Source organism: Colobus angolensis, unplaced genomic scaffold (assembly GCF_000951035.1).
Source record: "Colobus angolensis palliatus isolate OR3802 unplaced genomic scaffold, Cang.pa_1.0 Scaffold54, whole genome shotgun sequence".
NCBI lineage: Eukaryota > Metazoa > Chordata > Mammalia > Primates > Cercopithecidae > Colobus > Colobus angolensis.
The window spans coordinates 201,595-214,407 of record NW_012118932.1 but is presented as its reverse complement, the minus strand read 5'-3'; the positions used below and the strand labels follow the sequence as shown (position 1 = coordinate 214,407).

The 12,813-nt window shown below is 39.0% G+C and overlaps 1 protein-coding gene across 6 annotated transcripts in view; it reads left to right on the top strand.

The window, feature by feature from the left end:
* LRCH3 (leucine-rich repeats and calponin homology (CH) domain containing 3) overlaps window positions 1-12,813 on the top strand; it is a 96,418-nt gene that overhangs the window by 68,204 nt on the left and 15,401 nt on the right. For 5 of the 6 annotated variants that reach the window (XM_011961152.1, XM_011961151.1, XM_011961150.1 and 2 more), the window contains 3 exons: window positions 79-129; window positions 2,141-2,194; window positions 6,117-6,188. In XM_011961152.1, the coding sequence (XP_011816542.1) occupies window positions 79-129; window positions 2,141-2,194; window positions 6,117-6,188 (177 nt within the window). The remainder of the gene's footprint in view (window positions 1-78; window positions 130-2,140; window positions 2,195-6,116; window positions 6,189-12,813) is intronic. The other variant, XM_011961153.1, reaches the window with a different exon arrangement.

Here is a 12,813-nt window from a genome sequence, read left to right as displayed (position 1 = left end):
GTGGTTATTTTAGTAAATAGAATTTATTGTTTTCCGTGTTCCAGACTCTAACCAGCTTCCTTTTTTGGGGTTATATAGCAAAAAGCATCACAAAGTCCACAAAAACAGCACCCCCTCCTAGATGGTGAGGTAAGTTGATGTAATCACCTTTTCTTTGAAATTGATTATTTTTGCAATGCAAATGAAATGTTTACATGTAATTATCATCTTTTCAGTGCTTTTTTGAATATTGCCACTTTTCTTTTTCCCTCTCACAAAATTCTCCTTATGAGGGAGATGATACAAGCCAAGGAGTTTGTTAGAATCTATAGATCAAGGCTTTTTTCAGCTATACACATCCATCTAGCGATTATATTTCCCTGCCTGACCCGCCACCAGAAACGCCATCCCCCTCCTCCGTTTTTGAAGTGTGGTGTGTAGAGTCCTAGGAGCTTTACCTGGTACAGGTAAATGGAGCGGCTACTAAAACAAAAAAAGACTTACATAGTATTTCAGATTCAGTGTTATCAATGATAACACTTATTTTATAATATCAAATAGTACATTTTTGTTACAGATTAACAGAAAATAAATCACTTAACCTTTGAAAAATCTACACACCTATTTTGATCTGTTAAAATGAAGCTTTTACCAAATGTTTTTATTGTAGTTGGCTTTCTCATTAACCATTTTCCCTTTAAAAGCCTTCCAGTTTTTTCTTTCTTTTTTTTTTTGTTCCTTTTTTTTTTTTTTTTTTGAGACAGAGTCTCATGCTATCACCCAGGCTGGAGTGCAGTGGTGCGATATTGGCTCACTGCAACTTCCACCTCCCGGGTTCAAGTGATTCTCCTGCCTCAGCCTCCGAGTAGCTGAGATTACAGGCGCCCACCATCGTGCCCGGCTAATTTTTGTATTTTCAGTAGAGACGGGGTTTCACCGTGTTGGTCAGGCTGGTCTCGAACTCCTGACCTTGTAATCTGCCCGCCGTGGCCTCCCAAAGTGCTGGAATTTCAGGCGTGAGCCACTGCACCTGACCCAGTTTTTTCAATTTATGATCATTACCTCCTTGAAAAATGCATAAAAGCTTTGTTTCATGTGAATTTTGCCTTTGCTTTTCATAAAATAAGTTATTTGAAAACCTAACACCTGGGACTTTACAAGCAACAATTTTCAGTGTTTTTAAAGCACAAGAGTTTCTGGTAAGGGAAAGTGTATTGTTTGAAATGCTTTCAGTTGTCCATTATAGAGGTTTTTTAAAGCACAAGAGTTTCTGGTAAGGGAAAGTGTATTGTTTGAAATGCTTTCAGTTGTCCATTATAGAGGTTTTTTAAAGCACAAGAGTTTCTGATAAGGGAAAGTGTATTGTTTGAAATGCTTTCAGTTGTCCATTATAGAAGTTTTTTAAAGCACAAGTGTTTCTGGTAAGGGAAAGTGTATTGTTTGAAATGTTTTCAGTTGTCCGTTATAGAGGTTTTTTTAAAAATTTTATCAGACATAGAACTACTTCTAGTTTTTTTTTATGTTAGAACATTATATATTTGTATAATACCTGAAAGATTGACTCAGGCCTGTTCACTTGTGTTTTCTTCACCTGGTAATAATTCTAACACATTTTTGACAACCAAAGTTTGATAAATTTAATATATGTTTTCTTTTTTACTCAATATTTCCTTCTTGATGATTGTTTTCAAGTAATTCATTCTCGAGAAAACTAAAGCTCCACAGGAAAATAACATAAACAGTTCTAAAAATTGTAATCGTACTTTTCATTTTGCTTGAGAAAGAAAATGAAGAGATACTTAGACTAGAAATTATGACCCCTGGGCTACTGGTCTGTCACTGGCTCACTAAATGACTGCAGGTTCTTTATGTTATTGTTACATCTCTCTCCAGCTTTCTGCTCCCTCCTTGCTTTGGAAGGTTTTAGGCAGTAAGATCATATTCGAAGTTGTCTAAACTCTGGGAGAAAATCAGTACTCAGAACCAGCTTACTGACTATTATAATGCACGAATTCCAGATGATTGTGAATGTGGTCCTCTATGTCAACATCTTCAAAAGTATGTCTTAATATGTCTCTTTCCTTGTGTGTGTATTCGTGAAATACGTCATACGTGTGCGTAGTTTGTTTTTGACATTGCTTCATTTTTCTCACCTCTCCAGTGCCCCTTCCCATCCAGAAGGTCTCAGCACACTGATGATAGTGCCTTGTTAGTGGTAAGAGTTTCGCACAAAATGGAGTTTTACGTTTCTGTGTTTAGAGATTAAAGGATAGCTCTTGTACTTTTTATTCAGAAACTATATCTAAATACCATAAAACATGATGAGCATCATTACTAAATGCTTTATAAAGAACTAAACCCTTTTCCCACATGACTATTTGTGATTGACCCAGTGTTTTAGAGTCAGAGTCCTGCGGCTCATGTCTTCGTCAGTGCCACCCAGAGTCAGCATTTGCGTTGAGAACCATGTTGGCTTTGTGCGTGTGCTGGGGACAGAGGCATCACGTAATAGTCACGTTTTCAATGTGTCTAATTCCAGGAGCACTTACTTTATTAATCATTAATTTGGCTCGTGGGTCACCTGTATGTTAAGGTGGCCCATGACACTGATTGCACAACTGTATTTGACATCCTATTTTATTACGTATTTTCAGCTACCGAAAATCCTTCACTTTGGTTTTAAATACTTACATCTCAAGATTATTCCTTCATGTTCACTTTTTAAACTCAAGGAAACATTAACTACTGATCATGTTTAACACTGGTTTACTTTTATTGCGTGTTTCATCAGCTGAAAATGAGTATAAGATGGAAAGTTTATTTAAAGCCTTACTTTTATTAGCCTTGCGAGAGAATTCTAACCGTTTATAGAATTTCTTTCGCCATCATGTTTTATGTTACTTTTTTCATAGTAGTGCGATTCAGAAGTCTAGTATCTATAGCAGTTCTGTCTCGTGCTAGTAACTGCTGCCAGGGTGCATACTACTGCATGAGCTGCATGCTTCAGCATGACATTCCTGTTACACATACTTCCATAGTCTGTTCACATTTCTGTGTATTCTGCAATCTTCATTTCCTTTGAGGTGGATAAAACACCTTTTAACCGGGCAGTCTTACAGGTGAATACAGTCATCAGACTCTAGAGTTTTAGTGTAAGTGGATTGGCCTAAGAAGCGAAGAACAAGTTAAAAATTAGACAAATACTGAGAGCCTCTGATGATCCAAACACTTACCAAAATTATCTCATTTGTTCCTCACAGCAACCTTAAGAGTGAAAGTTAAATTTAGCACGTTTTTACAGATGATTTCTGAGGCCCAGAATGTGGCTTGTCCAAGGTCGCATAGATTGTAAGTGCAAGGCTGGGAATCCACATCTGTCTGGCTGATGGGAGGACCCGCATTCAACACCGTGCTGTAGCTGGAAACCGTTGAGGAAACTGAAGGGCTAATAACACATGTAATACGTGGTGTAAGTCTGAGTGCCAAGACTTTTTTGTTAAGGAAATAGTGGAATTTAGAAAAACAGCAACAGCAAAATCCCTTTAGTGTGTAACTTGAAATTCCCTTCAGCCATTTGTCAAAACACATTCCCTTATGTTTTAGCTACCAGTATTCATATCGGATCCTCTAAATTAGATGGCCTTTAAAAGCAAGGAATTTCTTCTAAGTTTCATGACCTTTAAAAGCACATCTCACATTTCTTTGTATGCCAAATAATGTCCAACCAACACTGTGCAAAAAGAGTCATATTTTCAATAAAACCTCATATTATCAAAACTATGCTTCAGAAGGCTTCCTATTGCTTAGAGTGGAGTCTAAATGTGGCCTCGAAGCTCCTTCGTGCTCTGTCGACTGCCTCCATCTCCAGTCTCCTCTCTGGGCTCTTGCTATACCAGCATTTTTCCCAACTCTTCAAATATCATAAGCCCTTTCCCATCTCAGACCTTTGCAAATGCTGTTTCTTTTACATAGAATGCCTTTTCCTCCCTGCATATACCCCTTGATTAATTCCTGCTCATCTCTCAGGTATTTGTTTGAGTGTCCCATCTTTCACATGGCTTTTCTGCAGCCCACTGCCCTTACGTCAGCCCACAGCTGGACAGTTAAATAAACTGACAGGAGCTCCAGTACATTTGATGAAAAGGAGGCCCAGGAAGTATACGTGGTGTGTTACTGTTGTCACAGCAGTTTTTTTTTAAATCATGGTACTTTTATTTGGGTGTTGATTATTTTTTATTTTTATTTTATTTTTAATTTAATTTTGCTTTATTTTTTTATTTTTATTTATTTATTTAATTATTTTGTGACAGAGTCTCCCTCTGTTGCCCAGGCTGGAGTGCAGTGGCATGAACATGGTTCCTTGAAGCATCAGCCTCCTGAGTAGCTGGGACTACAGGTGCTCGTGCCACACGTGGCTAATTTTTTAATTTTTTGTAGAGTCAGGGTCTCACTGTGTTGCTCAGGCTGGTCTCTAACTCCAGGGCTCAAGCAGTCCTCCTGCCCCAGCCTCCCAAAGTGCTGAGATTACGCGCATGAGCCACCGTGCCCAGCTTGTTTATTCTTTTATTATCTCTTTTCTATTGGGCTACTAGACTATAAGCTTCATGAGCACAAGGATATTTTATTTTGTCTTAATATACTTAATTTACTCCATCCCTACCACTGTTCCTGGGATATATTAGGTGGTCAGTAAATATTTCCTGAATGAACACATAAATTCTATGCATCTGCTGGTTATTAAATTGTTTCATGATGAAAAGGTCTGATGAATGATATCGTAAGGTAAATGCTGAATTTGATCTAAAGACCTTGAAGCATACGATTTGAAATAAAGATTTATAACAGCTAATATCAGTTACACTGACATTCTCTTCGGGCTACCCCTCAAGCTCCTGTTGCTTTCGTCTGTATCAGGTCTCATGAGGCTTATTTTACCTCTTCTTCATCCACTCCTAGTTTTCCTTTTTATGTTTGACATTGGCAGTCGTTCCAGTACCTCTGATTAAAAAGTAGGCCCAGGCAATCTAAACCCCAGAAGCAAACACAGTGTGTTACCATTGTCACAGTTGTGTTCTGTGGTATGTTTTTATCTTCATTATTTGCTGCCTTAAGATAGATTTTGTGATACATATAATACATTGTGTGTTACATGCTTCTTTTGTCAAATAAAAATATGTTAATTCTCATTAAAAATACAGTCGTATTTATTTTATTGACCATATACATACCTTTTCCTAAACACCCATTTGTTTTCTTGTTCATTTGTCTCATGGTTTAGAAATTTGTTGTCCTAGTTTAAATTTTTAAAAATTACTTAGAAAGACTTCACTATTTTTAAGCTCTTGGCATTTTGTTGTTTTAGTAGGGAAAACCTTACCCAGTGCCCTTTGTGACAGTATTATCTTCTCTGATTTCCACTCTCCGTGTGGCAAAGGAGAAAAATTGTCATGTTTTGAGCATTTCTTACCTGTAATCAAAATTCTATATAATAAATACTTTAAAATTTTTTCTTTTTAATTGACAATATTTATATATATACAATCTAACTATATCTCCAGTACATCTAACCCAGCTGTATGTTGGTTGGTGAAAGATAAATTTTCGAAGAAATGGGAAATTCCACCTTCCCCTCTTACAGTCGGTGGGAGTTTCACAGAGGCAGAGATGAAATGCCGGTTCCTCCTTCAGGTTGATGCAGAATCCTCACATCCTCATTGTAATGTATCTAATTTGGATTAATGTTGACAAAATATTGTTTTTATTGATACCAGTTCTGCTTGGTTAAAGTCCCCCATCACAGGAACAGGACTCATTTGTTTCAAGGCTACTATGCTAAAATTGTTGGTGTTCTGTTTCATTTCTGCATAAAATCATTTTTAATAAATCATGCCTCCCATTTCTTGATTAATGTGGTATGAGGTATTGAGACTATCCTGAATCACACAAGTGGGAAAACTGTGTTGATGGGTTGTTGTCCCCCAAGTATTCTCTTTCTGGCCTGTCAATAGCTTAGTAAACCATTGGAAAGATTGTCAGTGACCTGTCCTTTTCCCATTTCACTAGTCAGATCTGCCTGCCTGACAGTTGCTAATATCAGTGCTGCCTTCTGTTTCTTCTCTTTCTCATTTGAAATGCAGTCGCTGTCAGGTTTGAATCAAGTGGGCCGTGCTGCTCCCCTGCCTCATTCTTCTGCCTTCACGCCTCTTAAGGTATCTCTTGTTACTGTAATTCACCAGGAAGTTTGGGGAGGGGGTAAATATAAGGCCTTGAATTTTTCAGTGAATTGATCTAACAATCTGAAATACAGGATCATATAAATATACCTGTTTATGAAACTGAGTTTAACGTTTATTTCCCTTGAAATTGTTTGGAAGTTTTATGATGCTAGAGACAGTCACAGAGCTCATATTAATTCTTTGTATTCAGATTCTGTTTGATGTGTCATTCTGATTTTTTTATCAAAGGTTTTTTGTTGTGAGTTATTATTTCACTTTGGTTAGCATATAATATCGAATTAACTCTGTCGTCTAATGTGCATGCAAAATAATTTGAGTCCAAAAACACTATCACTACCAAAACCCTCTACCATAGGGGCTAGCCAATTATGGCCCCTAGGCCACTCGTTTTTTTAAATAAAGCTTTATTTTTATATAACCGATCCCTTTTGTTTATGCATTGCCTATGGCTGCTTGCACAGTAAACAGCTGAGGTGGAATAATTGTGACCAAGATCATATACCTACAAGCCTAAAACATGTAGAGTCCGGCCCTATAAGAAAAACATTGCAACCGCCTGCTGTTTTCAACAATAATGTCATAAGAGATGACACATTCCACCTTCTGGAAAAATTTAAACTCTAAAAATTAAGAACCTGTAGTAGTTTATTTTTTGAAGGCCTCTAGGAGTGGTGATTCCTTATTTGTTATCATTGGATATGTACAAAATGATGACCAGTTCTCACTGCCAAGAAGTCCTTTGTCTGACCTACAACTGTCCTGCCATGGTTTGTACCTTGTTTCTTTCCAGGGTGGAGATTTTCTTGTTATTTAGCATTTTTTAGTGTGAGAATCTTTTTTTTTTTTTTTTTACATAAAATACAATTTTTTTAATGTAAGAATTTAAAAACAATTACGATGCCATCCTTAGCTTCTTCCTAAATAAACTCAGATCGTTTTACGTGCCTTTCCCAGCCTGTTAATCTTTAGTGAGTTTTCACAAGTTCTCTGCCTTCCATTCCGGCTTCATGGTCCACAACTAGAAATACATCCCTCATTAGAGCTTGCTCATTTAGGGTGAGTTTTAAATTTTTGGTCTTCATTTTGCCCAGTATCCACTGTAATTCTCAAATGTTTTAATTATACCTCTATTATGTGTTGAGACAGGGTCTTGCTGTGTCTCCCAGGCTGGATCCTCCCACCCTAGCCTCCTGCGTAGCTGGGAATACAGATGTGCACCACCATGCCGGGCTAATGTTTTCAGTTTTTGTAGAGACAAGGTCTCACCGTATTGCCCAAGCTGGTCTCAACTCCTGGGCTGAAGAGGTCATCCTGCCTCAGCCTCCCGAAGTACTAGGTGTCAGCCACGGCACCCAGCCTCCTCCAGCTTCTCAGTGACAGTTCTTTTCCTCATGTTGTATTCTTTATTTTTTCCTCTATATTTAATTTTGGTGTTTGAATATTTTTACTTGTCTGATGTACCAGAGTACTTTTATTTGTTGCATTGAGCCAGGCACACCGGCTCACACCTGTAAACCCAGAGCTGGGAGCCTGAGAGGGGGGATTACAATTGTGCCAGGAATTCAAGGCTGCAGTAGCTGCGATCACACCACTGCACCCCAGCCTGGGACAGTGCGAGACCGTGTCTCTAAAACATTAAAACCGAATTCTTGGCTGGGCGCGGTGGTGCAAGCCTGTAATCCCAGCACTTTGGGAGGCCGAGGCGGGCGGATCACGAGGTCAGGAGATCGAGACCATCCTGGCGAACACGGTGAAACCCCATCTCTACTGAAAAGATACAAAAATTAGCCGGGCGTGGTGGCGGGCGCCTGTAATCCCAGCTACTTGGAGGCTGAGGCGGGAGAATGGCGTGAACCCGGGAGGCAGAGCTTGCAGTGAGCCGAGATTGCGCCACTGCACTCCAGTCTGGGCGACAAGCGAGACTCCGTCACAAAAAAAAAAAAAAAAACAACCGAATTCTTGTATCACACCACTGCACCCCAGCCTGGGACAGTGCGAGACCGTGTCTCTAAAAACATTAAAACCGAATTCTTGTATCATGCCCTTTTTTTTTTTTTTTTTTTTAGTTTTTAATTTTTGTGGGTAAAAGCAAGTGTGTATATTTATGGGGTTCACGAGGTATTTTGATATAGGTATACAATGCGTAATAATTACATCAGGTAAACGGGCTGTCCATCACCTCAAGCATTTATCCTTTGTGTTACAAACAATCCAATTATACTCCTTTATTTTTAAATGTACAATTATTGACTGATGACCATTTTGTACTATCAAATGCTGGATCTTATTCTTTTTATTTTTTTTGGACCCATTAACTATCCCCATTTCCTCCTGCCACCCTCCCGCTACCCTTCCCAGCCTCTGGGAACGCTCAGTGTAGTCTGCATCGTGTTTTTTTAAATGCTGACCCCAGCTTTTTTTTTTTTTTTGAGACGGAGTTTTGCTCCTGTTGCCCTGGTCAGAGTGCAATGGCATGATCTCGGCTCACTACAACCTCTGTCTCCTGGGTTTAAAGCGATTGTCCTGCCTCGACCTCCAGAGTAGCTGGGATTATAGGCGCCCGCCACCAAGCCCGGCTAATAACCTCAACTTTATAACAACTGTAAATCTAACAAACCTTCTCTGGTTATTATTGAACATACACTACATACCTGGATGCCTCCTGAAAAAACTTTGTAATTCTCTTCCATGTTAATCCTTTGCTAGCCTTTCTCAACTGGGATCGTTATTGGAACAACACAGAAAATTATTTCAGAAACTTTTTTTCAAAATTATCTCAAGGAAGGTACATAACTAGCACCATTCTAGTTGTATGGGAGAGAAGTTAATTTGTTATACTCCGTGAGTACCTTCAGGCATGTGGCTTCTTCAGAGTCAACACTGAGAAGTGTTTTGACTGTGCCAAAAGCCATGTGATCCAGACAGACCACATTGTCTTTTCTACGGTGACTGTCATGTGAGATTAAATAGAAAACTTTATTAGACTTTAGATAAGTCTTTTTTTCTATCAGACCTGCTGTATTGTCAAATGATTATTTTAAAAGATTCTTTATTTTTTAGTTTCTGTATTACTTTCACAGCAGTTATACACTATACTTATGAATTTATTTCATAAGTAAAAGTTGAGTTTGTATCAGTTTCTGGGGTTTTTTTCTTTCCATTGCCTAAATTCTCTAGTGAGAGATTATTTCTTTTTTCTTTTTTATTTTTTTTATTTTTATTTTTATTTTTTATTTTTTTTTATTATTATACTTTAAGTTCTAGGGTACATGTGCATAACGTGCAGGTTTGTTACATATGTATACTTGTGCCATGTTGGTGTGCTGCACCCATCAACTCGTCAGCACCCATCAATTCATCATTTATATCAGGTATAACTCCCCAATGCAATCCCTCCCCCCTCCCCCCTGAGAGATTATTTCTTAACCTTTTTTTTTGCTCTCCAGTTTTCTAGGAGTTCCCAAATGTAGTTAATGGCCTCACAGTGATTTATGCTAATTATTTTGGTATCCTAGAATGCAAGTCACTTAGATTTACAGCTTTAATAAAAACACATTTCAGAAACCATTTTTACAGGTCTCCTCTATTCTGGCTTTGTTTTCATCATATCCAGTTGTGTATTATCTGTTGCTGTTTTTTTTTTTTCCTTTGAGATGCAGTCTTGCTCTGTCACTCAGGCTGGAGTGCATTGTTGAGATCTCGGCTGACTGCAACCTCCACCTCCCAGTTTCACGTGATTCTCTCGCCTCAGCCTCCTGCGTAGCTGGGATTACAGGCACACACCACCATGCCTGGCTAATTTTTGTGTTTTTAGTAGAGATGGGGTTTTACCATGTTGGCCAGGCTGGTTTCAAACTCCTGACCTCAGATAATCCACCCACCTCTGCCTCCCAAAGTGATGGGATTACAGGTGTGAGTCACTGCACCTGGCCTGTTGCTGTTTCAGACTGAAGGGAGAGAATGTTCGCTGCCCTTCAGTGTTGTTCGTTGCTTGTTTCAGCTCTTCTTTCTCATCTAATAAAGTCGCCTATTAACTTTCTCCTTCTATTCCTTAATACATTTAAATTTCCAGTCTGTGTCCTATAAATAAGTGTTTTTTAAATTTTTGAAAATATGTTTTCCTCCATGTCTATTGGTCCTTGAACATGTCTTTGTTTAACCAACTTTCTACTTATTCATAGCCCTTGAAAATAAACATATTCTTTTAGTTCCTTATAAAGATATCTGGCTTTTGCCTCATTTACCTGTTCATTCCTTTTATTAGTTTCTGTTACTCTTGTTTGAATTAAATTTCTTATTTAAATTTCCATTTTTTCTCAACACCTAGAACTTAGTTTACTTGCATCTATAAACCCGATGAACATGTCTTTTTCACTTAAGATGTGAACACACTGCCTTACTCACGAGCGCAGCTCACCCAGAACTTAGTTTACTTGCATCTATAACCCTGACAAACATGGCTTTTTCACTTAAGATGTGAACACACTGCCTTATGAGCGCAGCTCACAGTTTAAATCTTAGTTCTCAACCTGTGATATCAAAGTAAGGAATTGTTACCAGAAAATTGTCTCCAGGTGAGTCTTAAGAATTTTCTCAATAAATGGCCTTGGTTTATTTATTTATTTTTAGCAGTTAAAATTATTTGTCGTCATTAATGTATCTGACCCAACTCTAAGTAGCGATATAAGAGCTCTGAAAATATTGAAACCAATGGTGGGGAAAGCATGGGAGCAGATGTGTATGTTTGTGTTAGTTTTAGGGTCATTATATCCAGAAATGTGCCTTAGTTGTATCATAAAGTTATAATATATTTAGATTATATTTCAAGGCAATTAGATATCAAGGCCTAAAAAACTGTTAATGTTATTCTAGCTTTTTATTTATTTATTTGTTTGTTTGTTTATTTTGAGACAGAGTTTTGCTCTGTCTCCCAGGCTGGAATGCAGTGGCGCCATCTCGGCTCACTGCAACCTCCGCCTCCGTATTCAAGTGATTCTCCTCCCAAGTAGCTGGGACTACAGGTGCCTGCCACCATGCCTAGCTAATTTTTTTATTTTTAGTAGAGATGGGGTTTCACCATGTTGGCCAGGACGGTCTTGATCTCTTGACCACGTGATCTGCCCACCTCAGCTCCCAGAATATTGGGATTACAGGCGTGACCCGTCGCGCCCTGTAGCTTTTCTTAATTGTACTCCCCTGCCAAGTCTTCCACATCTTTAACCCGGTCAACCAACATTTCTTTGTAAATGAGCTTAACTACATTTCCCTTTCTTTAGGTAAGCTTTGTAACTGTTCAGCTAGTTCTTCCTTCTTTTTACAGTTCTTTCGGTCAATGAATTGAAAATGTCTTGGACTCAAATACTAGTGTAGAAAATATATCTATCATCTCTTAAACATCTTCTTTCCTAACTGAAATTAGGAAACTATATTACTTTTTAAAAATATTAAATTTTATTCTCCAGAGAAAAAAGTACTTTAGAAACTATTATGGAGAAATACTATTAGAAAATAAAATGTTGCTTTTTCTTTCTCATATATTTCCCAGTAACATTTTCTGTCTTAGGATGATCATTTTTCATAGTCTTAGGAAGAGCTTGTTAAATAATGGACTGTCTTTATATAAACATGACTAGACCGGGCGTGGTGGCTCATGCCTATAATCCCAGCACTTCGGGAGGTGGAGGCAGGTGGATCACCTGAGATCGGGAGTTTGAGACCAGCCTGATCAACATGGAGAAACCCTGTCTCTACTAAAAATACAAAATTAGCCGGGCGTGGTGGCACATGCCTGTAATCCCAGCTGCTTGGGAGGCTGAGGCAGGAGAATCACTTGAACCTGGGAGGCGGAGGTTGTGGTGAGCCGAGATTGCTCCATTGCACTCTAGCCTGGGCAACGAGAGCGAAACTCCATCTCAAAAAAAAAAAAAAAAAAAAGCCGGTCGTGGTGGCTCATGCCTGTAATCCCAGCATTTTGGGAGGCCGAGGCAGGTGAATCACCTGAGGTTGGGAGTTCTAGAACAGCCTGACTAACATGGAGAAACTCCATCTGTACTAAAAATACAAAAAAATTAGCTGGGCATGGTGGTACACGCCTGTAATCCCAGCTACTTGGGAGGCTGAGGCAGGAGAATCACTTGAACCTGAGGGGCAGAGGTTGCGGTTTGCCAAGATCATGCCGCTGCGCTCCAGCCTGGGCAATAAGAGCAAAACTCCATCTCAATAAAATAAAATAAAATAAAATCTTGGCTTTTAAAAATGCAGAATTAATTCATTTCACCAAATCCTCATTTCTTTTTCTTCTTCCTCTTTTACTTCCTCCTCTTCCTCCTCCTCCTCTTCCTCTTCCTCCTCCTCCTCTTCCTTCTCCTCCTCCTCTTCCTCCTCTTTGTCTTCCTCCTCTTCCTCCTCTTTGTCTTCCTCCTCTTCCTCCTCTTTGTCTTCCTCCTCTTCCTCCTCTTTGTCTTCCTCCTCTTCCTCTCCCTCTTCTTCCTCCTCTTCTTCCTCCTCCTCTTCCTCCTCCTCCTCTTCTTCCTCCTCCTCCTCCTCCTCTTCTTCCTCCTCCTCCTCCTCCTCTTCTTCCTCCTCCTCCTCCTCCTCT